The 16,715-nt window shown below is 56.7% G+C and overlaps 1 protein-coding gene across 1 annotated transcript; it reads left to right on the top strand.

The window, feature by feature from the left end:
* Nucleotides 1-2,503: 2,503 nt before the first annotated feature.
* Nucleotides 2,504-16,496, top strand: SHISAL1 (shisa like 1). The gene is made up of 3 exons (XM_068971558.1): nt 2,504-2,567; nt 6,213-6,426; nt 16,175-16,496. The coding sequence occupies exons 1-3, from the start codon at nt 2,504-2,506 to the stop codon at nt 16,494-16,496; spliced, it is 600 nt and encodes a 199-aa protein (XP_068827659.1).
* The last annotated feature ends 219 nt before the right edge of the window (nt 16,497-16,715 follow it).

Raw genomic sequence — 16,715 nt, 5'->3', positions numbered from 1 at the left:
ATGAATCATTGAATTAACACATTAATGAGAGATGAGATGGAACATGATAAGCCTCAGTGGAGGGACAAGCTGCTTCCAAGTGATGGAATCAAGGCAGGCTTCCTGGAGGAGGTGGCATTAAACCAGCTTCTAAGGCGGTGCAGGATTTGGTCTCATAGGAAAGAGAGGAGGGCACCCCAGGTGTGAGTGACAGCCCCCCTCCATACGCACAGGGCTTTGTAGGGAGTAGGGACAGCATGAGAGAGGGCTGGGCCTGTGGCGGAGACGGACCCCCACCCTAGCATTTGTTCAGTGAACCCACCAGCTCTCAGATTGCAGCCCCGGCTCAAAAAGTGGGTGGCCCCACCCTACAGGGGCCAGAGTAGCCCAGAGTCTGGAGGCCCATCTTGGCCTCCGGGAACCCTCAGCTTGCCCATCTGCAGAATGGGGGCTCAGGACCTGTCACTCCCCACCCCCTCACAGGACCTTTTCCAGGGTTGATCCTTAGGTTTCCCCAGTAGGAAATCTTTTCCTAAGCACTTCAAATTCTTTAATCTCCTTTATCCTCCCAGGAGTGCCCTGAGGGAGGCGGGGAGGAGGCCCAGACTCAGAGCAATTAAGAAGCTGGAAGCCCGTGGGGGCAGGGCTGCTCATGGTCGGGGAGCAGAGAGGCCTGGGTGGAGGGGTGGGCGGGGGCCCTCCCCAGGGGCTGGCACCGACGTCACCGTGAGTAAGCACTGTGGTAAGGCATTTGGGCTGCGTCTCACGGCCCTGCCACCCTCTTTTCCTGTTCTGGCTCACCACACTTCAGAGCCGCCCTGACACGCTGGTGCCTCCCTGCCTCTCCTGCTCCAAGTGGGCTGCCCGGGGAGGAGCCGCAGAGCAGGGGCAGGGATCTGCCCGGGGGCGCCCCGTGTTTGGTGGTGGATCTGACTCCCTCTCCTGGTCTGACACTTCCAGCCTCTGAGTTGCCTGCCAACCCCACCCTCCTCACCCCCAGTAGCTTCCTGCCTCCACTCAGGATTCAGAGCTGCCCTGGACCCATGCTTGGGTCCCCGGGCTCTCCCTGGTCAGGAGAGCTGGGAGGGCAGAGGGTGGCACACAGGACCTCGCTTGGCCCAGAGCCTGGCACATGGTGGGTGCTCAGCAAGTCCATCCCCAGCCACATGCAGCTACAACCCCAGTGGGGCTCTAGCAGTCCAGGCCGAGTACACAGGGGACGCTTGGCCTCCTCCCCAGCCGGAGCTCTCAAACCCCTGGGGAGCGGGGCTGCTGAAAGTCAGGGAACCTGTCCTTCAGGTTTATCCTGAGGCCTCAACCACCTGATGTAAAGTAGCCACGGAGAGCCAAGGCCCTGCCCTGGGGGGCTTGCAGGTGCCCGCCCCTCCCCCTCCTTCCCTGCCTCCCTGCTGCGCCCACCTCAGGGCCTTTGCGCCTGCTGCCCCCTCAGTCTGCAACGCTGCCTCCACCCCCTCCATCCGCTTCCAGAGCGCTGTCCTCATCCCAAACGGGAACTCTTCCCCAAGGAGCACCCTCTCCGCCTCCCCCAGCCCCCCGCCCCGCCATCCTCCTTCCTGTCTCTGTGAACTTGACTCCTTTAGGGACCTCGGATGACTGGGACCACCCAGTATTTGTCTTTTTGTGCGTCTGGTTTGTTTCACTGAGTGTAGCGTCCTCGGGGCTCGTCCGTGCTGCTGCCTGTGGCAGCGTCTCCTCCCTTTTTCAGGCTGAGTGATGTTCCACGCTTAGCACCTGCCGCGTGGTGTTTACCCATCACCCGTCGATGGGCGCTCAGGCTGTCCCTTCCTTCCACTATTGTGAACTGTGCTGCTGTGGACGTGGGTGGACACGTATCTGTCTGAGTCTCTGCTTTTGGTGTTTGGGGTGTGACCCCAGGGGGCTCGTAGCCTTTGGACTCCTCATCCATTTGTCTGTGCCCGGTCAGCTCTGCTTGCTAGAAGGCAAGCCGGGACAAGAGCAGCTTATGTGGCATTCCGTCTTGAGTGTGTTTGGCTCGTTGCTGGGCCCCTAATGCCTGGAAGGTGCTGGCTGGATGCATGCTTTCAGTGGGGGTGGGATGGGGCAGGGAGAGGTCAGGGCAGGGGTGGTGGAGGGAAGTCCCCGTTAGAACACAGCAGGGAAACCTGGGTCCTGCCAGCCCCCAGCAGCTGCACGAGCTCACCCCCATTCTCATTCCCGTGCCCACCACCCTCAGCCTGCTGGTTATTTCCACCACCTGAGCCATCCACACCCCTTTGGTGAAGTCTGGTTTTGGCGTGAAAAGAAAGGGAGGTGACAGTTGACTGGTTAGGGAACTCATCCATCCCAGAAAGGAAATTGGATGGCGGCACCGCCATCCGCCTCCTGGCCCCTGCTCCGGCACACTCGCGTCCCCGCCCGTGCCTGCTGGCCCTGCCGCGGCAGCAGAGCCAGTGGTCCGCTCTGCTGGTGGGACGGCTCGCAGCTGGCCTCTCCCGGCTCTCGTTCTACAGGCAGCGCTCGACGGATCGATGCAAGCCAAACGATGACCAGTTGTGGCCAGCAGCCCTTGAACGTGCTCGCCGTCCTCTCGTTGCTGATTTCTGCAGGTAGGACCCCCTGGGATGCTCAGTGGGAGGTGAGCGGTGGGGGCGGGGGATGGGGAGGGACAGGCGGTTCCTTCCCGGGGTCACTGCTAGCCCAGCCAGAGTTATGGCTGCTGACGGGAGTCACCCTCGTGAGGAGCTAACGTTCGATGAGGGCCCATGTGTGCCTGTCTCGGGGAGCTCCGCAGGAAGATTCTCAAGGATGCTGTGAGAGTATCGCAGGCTGCCATAAGCCCTAGGAGAAGCCCTTATGTGCAGTGAGTTCTCTCCTGGGCCTGGCAAGTCAAAGTCAGGCAATGTTGTAGTTGCCTCATTGAGCAGAGGAGGAAACTGAGGCTTGGAGAGGGAAATGGCCACCCTGAGATGGCACAGCTGGTATAGGGGCTGGATTCCAATCCAGGCATCATCATGCCAGGTCCCCGGCTCCCAGCACCCGCCAGTCTCCGAGGCCCGCCCCTCCCCAATCCCAGCAGGAGGGCTCTCACGCACCCCTTCACCAAGAGGAACATAAACCGCGTCCTTCATTTGCTTCAGGGTGAACCTGGCCGCCTGGAGAAGGGGCACCCACCTCTGCCGTTGGGGCTGGCCCTGCTCTCAGCAAGGCGCCTGCTGGCTCTGTGTCTCTCCCTCTGTCTGCATGCCTCTCTGTTTCTTGGTGTCTCCCTCCGTCCTGCCCTTCCCTCTGCCCTGTCCCTCTCTCCCTCTTGCCCTTGTCTCTGTTTCTCTTTCTCAGGCAGGAATGCATGTAACCCCTCCTTGCCTCTTGCTGTGACAGGGTTGTGGGTGCCAGCCTGCAGCTTCACGTCCCTTGCCCCTTTGCTGGCCGTTGTGGCTCAGAAGGAGGCCATGAAGGGCCCCTGGGATGACAGAGCCCAAGCTAGGCCAAGGCCAGGGGTCCGGGAGTGGCCACCGTGCACAGAACTCCTTCCCCTCGGCGGCTTTCCTGAGTATTAGCTCTTCTTGTCTCTGGAGGAGAGGGACTCCTCACCCATTTACAGAAGAGGAAGCTGAGGCTCAAGCCAGAAAAGAGACCAGTCCCAGGCCACGCAGTCAGAGAACGCAGTCACCTGGCTGTTAACTGATGGCCCTGCAGACCCTGAACTCTGCAAATAGGGGGAATCATGGTCCCCAAGAGAGTGGCTGTCCCCTTGGTGTTCCCTCTCTGCTTGGGCCCCTTTTCCTGGTGACTCAGGATGCACTGGCCTCCTAACCACTGTCCCTCTGCCGTCGGGCCCCAGGGCCCTGCTGCCCCTGTGTCTGAGGCCAGAAGCACGGTCCTTTGTTGTTCCCTCCGTTCCTTACCCCCTCCCGGCCCTAAGTGGGCCCTGTGTGCTGTTCACGGGTGCTCCTTGGGGCCTCCAGCCCCCAGGAGACCGCTGGCCTCCCATCCCCAGGGGCAAGGAGGCTCAGAGAGGCCCTGATGGCTCAGGTAGTCCTGAACGTTCCAGGGGTCAGACCACTGTCCCAGCTCGGGGCCCAGGGCGCCTCTGGCGCCCTCACACTCTTCCTCAGGAGGCAGCAGTGGCCTCTGGTCTCTGTCAGGTGGTCAAATCAGGTGGCGCCAGCCCTCCAGGGTGGCCAGGGTGAGCCTTCAGGGACTTGTCCGCATCCCCTCCCCACCTCCATGGCGGCACTTCCAGCTCCTCCAAAGCCCGGCTCAAAGGCCCTTCCCAGCTCTGCCGCTTCCCTCCCCGGGTCCGGCAACCACAGCCTCTCAGCCCAGTCTCAGGGCCCCAGCTGGTCTTCCTGACTCCCCACTGACAGTTGCTGACACACTCAGCCCCTGTGAGCTGAGTGTGAGCCGACCCCCCACCCCCACCCCCACCGAAGATGGAGCTTTTTCACTGACCTAGCCCAGAACAGTGGCTGGGATTCACTTCCTGCCTCTGCCCCTCGCCTCCAGCCTCCGGTAGGTTGTTTCTTCAGGCCAGTGGGTCCCAAACCAAGTCTTTGCATCCCCTGCAGGTCTTGCTAAGACTCAGATTGTGCCCCCCACCCTGCTCCCAGTCCAGAGTTTCTGTCTCAGAATGCGGGGCTCGAAGCACTGCATCTGTGACGCGTCCCTGGGGGATGAGGACGCGGCAGGTCGGGGACCGCACCTCGAGACCGATGTGCTCAGCCTCAGTTTTCTCCTCTGTACCCGGGAATGCACGAGATCAAGTGAGATGGTGAATTCACCGAAGGCTTCCTTAGTGACCTCTGTGTCCTTAAGACGGTCTTCTTTTTTTCCCAAGGCTGAGAAGGGGTCCTGGAGAGCTCCCCTGACTCCTGAAAGGCTGGGACCCTTCTCTTGCAGTGGTCCTGCCCATCCCCACAGAGGAGGGTGCTGTACTTTGAGGAAGGGGCCCGGGATTTCACGAGGCCACCCAAGCCAGCCTTGACACCCCAGTACATGAGACCCACCCGCCCACCGGCCAGCACCACCCAGCTGGGATCCCCTCGCCAGCCCCGGGCGCTGGGAGCTGTGTGGGCTGGAGTCTAATAACCTCTCAGCAGAGACAGAGCTTTCAACTAACTGAGGCGCTTCTGCAGAACCGGAGCCTTTGTGGTTGGAGAAATGTATTCAGCCTACGAAGCCCCTTTTGAGCGATACAAATTAGATACAGCAGTCCCTTTTATGAAGATACTAATTAAGCTGGAGACAGCGGGCTCCAGGTTTTTTTCCATTGTTATATTTGTTCAGGCTTTCACTCCTGTTTATCACCATCGGCATGATTAGTAAATACTGTCCTGGGCTCAGACGGTGTCACCAGTGGCTGAACACCGATCTCTGGCCTTGAGTCAGGGGAATGAGGGTCCGAGGCCAGGGAAGCTTTGTCACTGATTGTTGATGGAGTTTTTGATGGTCTTTTGTGTGTCAGAAGATGAAGAGGTAGAAATTGTGTTTAAATTAAATGGTCTAGGGGACTGAGTTATTTATGATAAGAGCTGGGGCCACCGAGGCAGCCCCTTGGGGGCTTCTGGTTCTAGGGTGTCAGTTTAGTTGATACTAAGACACAAGGGGACGCTGCTTTCTCCATAACCAAGACCTGGTTCTCGCACCCCTGTCGCTCACCACCCAGGCGAGCCTGGACTTGTTGGCGAGCCCACCTCCAAGTCTGCCCAGTGACGGAGGAGTGGAGAGGGTCCTGGACTTCGGATCCAGACAGGCCTGGATTGGATTCCCCCTCCACCACCTCTAACCGGCTCAGATAGGTCACTGTAGGCCTCTGAGCCTCGGTTTCTCCCTCTGTAAAGTGGGATCCCAGACCTGCCTCTTAAGATGGCCAAGTGGATTAAATTCAATAGAACCACTGAAGCACACAGTAGGTGCTCAGTTTGTGTTGTTCCCTAATTGGGTGCCTGCAGTATGCAAAACCCTGGGAAAGGATGTCCTTGAGGCTAAGATCAGCCAGGCCTGCAAGGAGCTCCCGGGGGGATCAGTATAAGCAGGATGGTAGCCGGGGGCACCTAGGAGGTGTCAGGAGCAGGCTTCCTGGAAGAGGGGAGGCTCACAGTGGGCCACAGAGGCCTCCTGGCGAGTGAAGAGGCAGCAAGACTCTAAAATAGGCCAACCAGGCTCTTCCCGCAGTCCGCACGGACTGACGGGTGTCTTGGGCCAGCTGGGCCTGGGGAGGGACCCCACCAAGCCCGGTGACTGTTTTCCAGTCTTGTCCGCGCATTTCCGAGTCTGTGAGCCGTACACAGACCACAAAGGCCGCTACCACTTCGGCTTCCACTGCCCCCGGCTCTCGGACAACAAAACCTTCATCCTCTGCTGCCACCATAACAACACAGTTTTCAAATACTGCTGCAACGAGACAGAGTTCCAGGCGGTGATGCAGGCGAACCTCACGGCCGGCTCCGAGGGCTACACGCACAAGTGAGTACCACGCTGGGCCCCCATCAAGCCAGGGTGCTGCCAGAACACCCAACCTCCCAGCCAGCTGTGGAGTAATCAGTGTGAGGATGGGTGAGCCTGGAAGGAGCTTGTGAAAGTCTTCAGGTGACAGGTTTTCTGGGCTGCTCTGTCCTCTGGACTTTAGCCTTCTCATCTGAGAAATGGGCGCATGACACGATACCTGCCTCTCAGGGCTGATGGGAAAGTGAAACGAGGTCAAGGATGTGGAAGACTTTCAGTGCTTGGACCCGGAGCCCACGGGACCCAAGCTCCTTTCTCATTCATTGTTTGTTCAGCAAATATTGGTTGACTTTCCTGACTCAGAAATTATTCCCATGCAGCCCCTTTCCCTAAGCTGATTAGAACACATGAGCCCAGGGCCCTGATAGACGGAATCTGAATGTAGAGAGAGAGGAGGAGTTTGCTGGTAGAAAAGCAGCGAGAATGTGCTAAGTAAAGGCACATGGTATCAAAACAGTATCCACTTATTTATCTGATTTTGAATGATCATATTTCACATTTTTAAAAGCCATTGTGAGCTAGCTGTTTATGTCCTCTGCCTTTACCTACTTGGTTTTTGGCCTTTTTCCTATTTAATCATAGGAACTCTTTATATATGGAGGAAATGGGATGCATTTCAAATACTTTCTCAGTGTGTCTTTGAGTTTGTGCTGCTTTTCCCTTCGTGCTTAGTTTTTAATTATCATACAGTCAAATTGCACCCACATTTTCGTCTGTTATGTCTGGTGGCGTTGATACCATCCTGAGAAAGGCTCTTCCTACTCTGAGATCATAAGAAGATCCCCTCATGTTTTACTTCTTGTATGTTCATTTTCTCGCCTTCAGATCTTTGATCTGTCAGGAATTTATTTGGACGTAAGATTTCTTTTTTTAATTTGCATGGAAGTAGTTCATGTGGATCTTTATTAGGAATCTAGCTTTGCTTTTTTCCTAAATGGGTAGACAGTTCTTCCAGTAGGAATGATTGAATTGTCTGCCTTTTCCTCACTGACGGGAAATGCCAACTTACTGTATACTATGGTATACTAAATGTGAGGGTCTGGGTAGATTGTGGTGGCTCTCATTGGTCTGTTTATGTCTGCTGGTACCTCATCGTGTTAACTACTGTTGCTTTTGATATGTTTTAATGTCTTCTTAGTCTGTTCCCCCAGATTTTTTTGTCATATAAACTTTATAATTAGCTTTTCTAGTCTCTCTGCCAAAAAAAAAGTCTAGGTAGTACTTTTTATGGAGATTGTGTTGGATTTGTAGATTAATTCAAGGAGAATGGACTTTTCATGATGTTGAATATTCCTTTCCAAGAATACAGGGTGCCCTTCCATTTGTTCAGCTTTTCTTTCATAGTGTTTTAGAGTTTTCTTCACATAGAGATTGTACATATCTTTTCATTTATTCGTATTTATTTCTTTTCATGCTGCTGTTTTTCTAATGAGGTGTTTTTTTTTTCTACTGATCGCTCAGCTGGTGAAGAATCTGCCTGCAATGCAGGAGAACTGAGTTCAATCCCCCTGGAGAAGGGAACAGCTACCCACTCCAGTATTCTGAGCTGGAGAATTCCAGGGACTGTATAGTCCATGGGGTTGCAAAGAGTCAGACACAACTGAGTGACTTTCAATTTCTTCCACTAAACCTTCTAACCAACTGTTGTTTAAATGCTAAAACCCAATGATTTCTAAATATAAATTTTTTTAAACTCAGCCACCTTACTGAAAGTCCTTATATTTGTAATACTTTTTCAGTTGACTCTCTTACATGTCCAATTATGCTGTTTGCAAATAATGATGATTTCATCTCCTTCTTTCCAATTTTTGTGCCTCACTTCTTTTTCTTGTCCAATCATGTTGGCTAGTACCTCTAAGACCATCTTTAAAATTGTCAGGCAGTCTGATATCCCTCCTGCTTTAATGGGGATGCTTCAGATATTTTCCCAGTAAGCCTGAGGATGACTCCTGAGGTAGATATATTTTTTTCATGGTAAGAAAAAAATCTACTGGAAGGAGTGGGTTTGTTGAGTGACTAGTGGGGGAATCAGTGTCGCCGCTGGAGCGATGGTGCTGGGAAAGGTCTGAGCCTCAGTCTCTGTCTGATGTTGGGCGTGGATGTTTTCCCACCACACCACGCTCTCTTGGGGGAAGCTGCCTCTTCCCTCTGATCAGGCAGGAGATGCAAACTGCTTGACTACCATCTAAATCTCTCCTCCTCCCACCAAGGCCAGCTCCCCAGCCTGCCTTCCTCAGATGCATGGGTGCTTCCCTTGAATATCTTGCCATCTGCTCAGACCTTAGAATAATTCTGTGTGAAGTAGTTCAGCAAGCCTCTTCTGTCACGAGGGCTGGAATCAAGCCTGGAACTTGACCCAAGCCTTTTTATAAGACCAAAGACTAATTTCCTAAGCCAGGAGGGCGGTGCCAGGACTGAGGTTAGGACCCCAAAGTGTTGTAGTTGCCGGCTGAAAGCCAGACAGAAGACAGAGGCTTGGCAAGGTGGCCAGACTTCTCCAAGGCCCTGGCGACTGGCGTCTGGGATCCTCGTTTTGAACACACAGGTTTCTGTGGTCTGCACATTCACACAGGATGCACGTGGAATTCTCCACCGTGTCAGCACGATGGGTCCCGGCTGTGGATAATAAAGTGTCAAACCACAAAACAAAGCCCTTCCCTGGGGAGGCATGGCCACATTGAGGAAGTTTAGCTTGGTTTTTATTCTGGAACCTCAGCAAGTATTTTTGGAGCAGGCAGCATGGGGCCGGTTCTGTGTCAACCTTCTGAAGTCACCTGGGAGCCCTTGACATGCAGGAAGGCGAGGCGTGGAGAGGCTGGGTAACCTGCCTGACTGAGGCAGCCAGTGGGGATGGAGCCTGGAGCTGACCTGGATCTAGAGTTGCTTTAATAAATGCGAGACTTCTGTCGATGGCAAGCCCCAGAGCAGGGGCCCCCACCACGACCCCATGGACACATGGGCCTCATCCACCTTTTGGGGGTCGCTCTGTGCATTGGGAGACACTGGCCACCACTCACTAGAGCCAGGGAGCACCCCCTCCCCACTGATGGGCTCTGACCCCCAACCGTGTCTCCTGACTTTGCCGAGCACGGGATGCGGGACTTTCCTGGTTGAGGAAACCGCTCTGGGGGAATGCCTCATCGTCACTCTCCACTGAGCTTCCTGTCACCTCTCTTCCCACAGACGTGGAGAGAAACCCAGAAGAGCTGGGCTGCACTCCTCAGCTGGGCTGCTCAGCTCTCTTGGGCCTCACGAGGGAAGCGTGGTGCTTGGTCTCCCGCGTCCGAAAGTGTAGAAGAAAGTGGGAGTCACACAGGACAGAGAAAGGAGCGTCTCTGGGTAGCCTGAGCATGAAATGCCGGAGGACGAGCGCAGAGAGGCAGCAGGGGCTGGCATTGTGGGCTGGGGGCAGAGGAGGTGGTGCTTGGGCTTCCTCTTGAGGGTGGCACAGGGCCCTGAGGGCTTCAGGTTGGCTTTGTACTCATGGATGGTGCAGGGACAAGGACCTAGGACACTGCAGAAACTATGATGTTGACCTGGACAAGATGGGGGCCCCGCGGAGGGGAGGGGCCGGCGTCACCCAGTAGACAGCCGATCAGAGCTCAGATAAGAGGCCCTGGAGGGCCTCCTGCTTAGCTGTTGGAGTTGAGGGACCTTGGGGAGAAGGCCTGAGCCCAGGGAGCTGGACCAGTCAGAGCTTGTGTCAGAGAGGGGACAAATGGAAGACGGGCTGGTGGGAGTGGGAGGATAGGTCAGTAGTGAACGGGGTGGGACAGGCCTGCCTGGCCAAGAGGTCCTGAGTGCTCCAGGTGTGTGAGGGGAGCCGGGTAAAGTCCGCCTTTAGGACGGTCCTGCCCTTTGGGGCTCTGATCCCTCTGGGCAGGACACCTGTGTTGTCTCGTTAGTCCTCACAGCTACTCTGAGAGCAAGGAAAAAGGGACTGGGCCCAGGCTGGTCAGGTCACCTATTGCAGCCACCGTTGAGGCCAAGGGATGCCAGGGCCCTTGTTCCACCAGCGGGCTCTGCCACCCCTGGGTGCGTCTAGAAAGCCAGGGCTTGTCTGGTGCTGGGGAGCGTGCCAGACCTCAGCCCAGAGGCCAGATGAAGGTTAATACCCATCTAGATGGACCAGAGCAACTGTGACCCCCATTAAGGCTTTATGAAGATGCAAGGGCCGCCTAACACTCACCCGCCCTGCCCAGTGAATCAGCCGGGAGGCGGGGCTGGTGGCAGGCAAAAGGAGAGTGCTTCTGATGACTTATTTACTTGTGTTTTTCTGGAGGAACAGAACGGTCTGTTTTGGTTCTGGCTGCTTGGCAGAAAGGCAGGCAGAGCAAGGGAAGCAACCTCGCCAAGCCCACCACCTTGGGGAGATGCCACTTCTAGCCACTCATGCAGGGGCCCTGGTGTTCAGGGTGTGCACACCCTCCCATGCCAGGTTCCAGGCAGGACGCTAGCAGCAGTGACCACCCAGGGCCCTGAACAAGCAACAGCAGCACCTGTTCAGGGCGTGGGGGGTGGGGCGGGGCCTGTGCGGTGGGCGATCAGCACTCTCTGAGGGCAGAGGTAGCCCCTCTGGCAGTGGGTCACGGACTGGAGTCCTTGTGCAGCGCATGGGTGTTCCTTCACAAGGCAAATGGGCTGCTAGAGGTGGGAGCCTGGGGCAGGAATTCTCAGAAGACAGCAGAGTCCTCAAGGCCTCACCATGGGAAGTGATGGGTTGTCAGCTTTCCCTTGGCTGCAGCGAAACCTCTTTCCTCCAAAAGCTTTCCTTTCCCCAAACCCAGAGGTGCTCCAGCCACACAGACACGATGGTCTCAGGAACATACCTCCGCCATCCTCGCCCAGGACTGCCCATGGGTGGTGATGGGACCACCACCGGGCCTCAGCCGGCTGACATACCTGCTCCTGTCCAGGAAGGCCTTCAGCGAGATTTCTCCATCAGAGAAGGCTTGGTTTATTGCTTGAGAAGCACCAAAAGAATTTGAATCAGTAAATATCCCAAAAGATACTGAAAAATTGGTATCTATGGTTTTGGCTGGCTTCTTATCTTGCTTCATAAAACAGCCTCTGTTTTATCTTCTGACCTTTATAACACGCACACACACACCCACACACCCACACACCCACACACACGCTCAACAAAGGCCCCTGCATCTGGATGAAATTAATTTCCAGATCGCATTTTTAAATTAAATTTTATAAAAACCAGAATGCTCACAGCCAGCCAACCATGGAGAGGCCAGGGAGCTGCCTGGGGACAGTGTCCGAGACCTAGGTTTCTGTGCCGGCTGCCACCTCCAGGGTGGCCTCCCTTGCAGTAAGAAGGAGTCAGCAAAGGTGACCTCCTTCCAGTGCCCCTTTCCTTCTTCTAAACTGGAGGGGGGCCATGAGACCACGCTGTCACCCCAACCCCCCAGACCGGTTAGACTGAGCTGGCTGCGGAGGCCTGTAGCCCAGCAGAGCCTGCGCTTGACATGGCGATGACACTCTGAGATGCAGGATGCTCTTGCTGGGGAGGTTGGACCCTGTCCTCAGTTCCCGGTAGAGGGTGAGCCAGGACACATGGGCCAAGCAGATGCAGGGAATTCCTGCCTGGACATCAGTCTTAGACTCGACCTTGGGATTTCCCCCTAGTTCCGCACACTCTGAGGTCGCATGGCCTTGTGTCTAAATCCCAGCACGGCCCCTCCCCAGCTGTGCAGCCTTTGGCGATGACTTTGCCTCTCTGGGTCTCATTTCCTCATCTATAAATTAGGGAGACCAACTCCTAACTCACAGTATTGTGGCAAAGATTCAGAAACAAAGGGCGTGGTGATTGCTAGTATTACTATTAACTACTAGAGAGTATGGGAATGGCAACCCATTCCAGTATTCTTGCCTGGAGAATCCCATGGACAGAGAAGCCTGGTGGGCTACAGTCCATGGGGTCGCAAAGAGTCGGACACGACTGAGCAACTTTACTAACTAGAGAATATGGGCTTCCTGGGTGGCGCTGGTAGTAAAGAACCCACCTTAGCCAGTGTAGGAGATGCCGGAGACAGGCTTCGAGCCCTGGATTGGGAAGATCCCCTGGAGGAGAGCATGGCAACCTGGAGAATCCCATGGAGAGGGGCGCCTGGCAGGCTACAGTCAATAGGGTCTCAAAGAGATGGACACGAGTGACGCGACTTGGCGCACATGCACGCACTGGAGAATGTGGCTGCTGCTGCTGCTGCTGCTGCTGCTAAGTCGCTTCAGTTGTGTCCGACTCTGTGCGACCCCATAGACGGCCGCCCACCAGGCTCCCCTGTCCCTGCGATTCTCCAGGCAAGAACACTGGAGTGGGTTGCCATTTCCTTCTCCAATGCATGAAAGTGAAAAGTGAAAGTGAAGTCGCTCAGTCATGTCCGACTGTTCAAGACCCCATGGACTGCAGCCCACCAGGCTCCCCCGTCCATGGGATTTTCCAGGCAAGAGTACTGGAGTGGAGAATATGTATAGAGAAGGTAAAATCTAGTGAAGAGGTTATGAATATCAAGGCTGCCATTGTCACCAGCTTGCTACGAGTGCTCAATATGTGTTAGCTTAAGGAATGTCTGAACGAGCCCCAGGCTGAGCGCTGGGCACACAAAGATAAGTTAGACCCCGACTTAGCCACAAGGAGATCTGATCTCGAGATGCGAATAGTCCTACAAGACAGCAAAGACAGCAGAGTGTGTTCTGGGAAACCCAGTGGTTTTGGGGGGCCCAAGGAGAGGGATTGGACTTAATACAGGGCATCAAGGAAGGCTTCCTGAAGGAGGTGACAGCTACAGGAAGACAGGGAGGTGGGGCCTGCTGCATGCACAGGAGGTAGGGGGCAAGTTCCAGGCAGAGAAGCAGCATGGATACAAGCCTGAAGGGAGCTGTCTGCCCAGAGAATGGGCGGCACCTGCCTTACTTAGGCAGTGTGGGACAATGGTTAGGGATGTGTGTTCTGGAGCTGGACTGCTGGGCTTAAATCCTGGCTCTGCTGCTTCACAGCTGTGAGATCTCAGACACTCTTTTAATTCCTCTGAGCCTTGGTTTGCATCTCTGAGCTGAGGATGACGGCAGCAGGGGTTCCTCCCTTGTACGCTGTGAGGGTCGGATGGGCTGGGATGTGTAGAGTGATTAGAGCGACACCCACCAGCCACTGCTTTGGTTGCTGCTGTTGTTTCTTAGCCCTGGTGGTTTAGGCCTAGCCGTGGTCCCTCTTCCAGCCCCTGCAGGCATCGTGAACTCCCTCTCTGCAGCGTAGCATCTGCCCGCAGCTGGCCCTGCCTCTCCCTCCCTTCTCCCCTCCCCCAGCCCCCGCAGCTGCTGCCATGGGAACCACCCAGGAAAAGCCTGGCACTTCGAGCAACCCTGTGGGGGCTCCAGGGGAAGGTGGAGAGGGGTGCTGGGGAAAACAGGGGTGCCGGGGGCTGGAGTCAGTTCCTCCTCCCGTGTCCACGCGGACTCCTGTCTCAGCATGCCGGACCGCACTGCCAGCCTCTGCTCCATGGCAGGAATTTATATCCACATGTCTCCAGGCAGAGCTGGCTTCCCCTTGAAATCAGGCAGCTGGGGGGTGTGGTGGGGGAGACTGCTGGTTAGTCATTCACACCTTAGCAAGAACTAGCCCCTGGGACAGCTGCGGGCCTCAGGGAGGTGGTGGCTGGAGGTGGGGCTGCAGGAGGGATCCAAGGGGCTGTGATGCAGAGTTGTGGGGTTACTCATTCCTCAAGCAGCCTGGAAGCCCCAGGCACTTGCCAGTGCCTGCTGCATGTGAGGTGCTCAGGACACCCAGAGCCTCCCCTCGAGGAACCCCCGCCCCACATGTGGGGAGGGAAGGCCTTCCAGGCAGAGAGCTCGCGTGTGTGTGTGTGTGTCTGTGTGAGTGAAAGTCAGCACCCTCCACCCGGGGCCCAGCCCAGGGAGGGGGCTGGAGGACTCAGAGGGGAGCAGCCCCCATCTCACTTCAGAGGCCAAGGTTGAGCACGAGTGAACCAAGCGGGAAAGATCCAGAGTCTGGAAGCCGAGACCAGGAGGAGCTCCACTCCGTCTCCTCCAAAACCAGAGACACACCAGTGTCCTCCCACACCACACAGCAAAGCCAGGCCGAGAAGAGGCCGGAGCCGGGCCTCCAGGCTCCAGGCTTCAGACAGCATCTAGGGGGCCCTGCTGTGGGGGCCCAGGACACCCAGGGAGCCTGTCTGCCGGGAGCCGGGGCGGGTCTCTCCCCGTGGAATATGGGGCAGCGGGGCTGGACGCCGGCTCTGCCTCCTGGGAGCACCTCCTCTCCGCCACTGCCTGTGCACACCCACCTGCACAGGTGCCCGCAGCAGGCAGCAGATGGAGGAGGCAATGAGTGATTAATAAGTCGGTCCCTTTAAACAGTCCCAGTCCCAGGCGGGCACTGTTTGGAGCTCAGCTACTCCGACCATCTGGGCACTCAGGGGAGACTCAGACCCTGGCATGAGTGGGAGGATACACATGGACCCGGCTAGCATGGCCCCTGGTGGTGGTGGAGGGTTTGAAGGGCCCTCAGGCCAGAGGGAAGTCTTTCCCAGCCCGGGTAGGTGGAGCAGTGTATCCGGGAGGCTTCCGGGAGGAGACAGTCTCCAAGAGGTGGTGGTAGGAGTCAAGCAGGAGAGGAAGTAAGGGACTGTGGGCATTGAAAGTGTTGGCCGGGCGGAAGGTACAGAGCCTGGGAAGTTCCTCAAGGGTGGAGGCGCCTTGGCAGGAAACCAGCACTCCTTCACAAAGAGGCATCTATGGCTCAGAACCCCCATCATCTCTGCTTCTGGAGGACAGACTAGACCTCAGTGTGGAAGTGCTGGGTGAAGAATAAGAGAACCAATGTCAGGGCCCCTGAGACCCCTGGCTGTGCCTGGCGGGGAGGACTGGGTGGGGGAACGGCCGTGGGGCAGGCTGGAAAGGCACGTGGCTGGTGGCGCAGATGGACGGTGTCTGCTGCTTGGGGTTGGGGGAAGGCAGCTGAGCCCATGCCCTGAGTCCTGGGCTTCTGAGGTGCGGGAGCAGGGGGTGTAATGGAGCAGGCTGGGGTGGAGCTGGCCCAGGGTGGGGAGGCCTGGCTGCGTTCCACGCAGAACTTCGGGGTGCTCGGTGGCCCCAGGTGGACACTGCGAGGCAGGAACTTGGGTCAGTGCATCCTAAGACAATGGACTTCCTGCATTTGCCCTGGGCTCGGAAGGACAGGGAAGAGCTGGAAGAGGAGGGGAGGGGGTGGTGGGAGAAGGGGTGGTGGGAACGGCTTCAGCAAGGGCTAGGAGGGTGGGCAAGCGCGGGCCACCGGCGAGAGGCAGCTGGCCAGTCTGGGCGGAGGAGTGGGGAGGGAAGGAGGGTGGAAGTAGGGGCTAGCACACCACGTGAGCCCCAGGTGTCCAGCTGAGAATTCCTTCCAGAGGGTCTAACAGTGTGGGCCCCCACCAGGGTTCCCACCCGAGGATGTGGATTCTTGGAGGGGGTGCTTGGGTGGGACAGGGCCCAGGGCAGTGGGATCAGGGGGGCAGCCAGCAGGGCAGGTTGGGGAGGGGCAGTGGTGGGGGGTGGGCATGAGAAGAGGGAGCCAAGATTCCCTGTCCCCCCAGAGGGGCCCAGCACCCTCTCTGAGATCCCCAAAGCAGCCTCCGACCCACATCTTCTAATCGACCCCGCTGCCTAACTGCAGCCCGTCTCTCAGCCTCTCTCTGTTTGCCCGCAGCAACTACACCGCCTTGCTGGGAGTGTGGATCTACGGCTTCTTCGTGCTGATGCTGCTGGTCCTGGATCTTTTGTATTACTCGGCCATGAACTACGACGTCTGCAAGGTTTACCTGGCGCGGTGGGGCATCCACGGACGGTGGATGAAACAGGACCCCCGGCGCTGGGGGAACCCTGCCCGGGCCCCCCGGCCAGGGCAGCCGGCCCCGCAGCCCCAGCCTCCCCCGGGCCCCCTGCCGCAAGCCCCCCAGGCCGTGCACACGCTGCAGAGAGACAGCCACACCCCGCCGCTGATGACTTTCCAGAGCTCGTCCGCCTGGTGAGTGGCCGCCATCGCTTGTCTTTGACGAGCTTGGAAAATGCCGAATCATTATTGCTGCTGGGTCTGGCTCGTCGATTACTGGACTATTTGCTTATTTGCCAAGAAAAGTTTGAAGTGGCTCCTGGTAATAACATGTGCCTGTATGGAAAGGTTGAAATGGAGCTTAGGAACAAAGCTTGCAAGTTTGTTTTACTCAGATTCTGGTGTGAGAGCTGTTGGC

The sequence above is a fragment of the Capricornis sumatraensis genome, chromosome 4, assembly GCF_032405125.1.
Source record: "Capricornis sumatraensis isolate serow.1 chromosome 4, serow.2, whole genome shotgun sequence".
NCBI classification, from domain to species: domain Eukaryota; kingdom Metazoa; phylum Chordata; class Mammalia; order Artiodactyla; family Bovidae; genus Capricornis; species Capricornis sumatraensis.
Note: the sequence above shows the minus strand (reverse complement) of the source record. Positions and strands in the feature narration are given on the sequence as shown.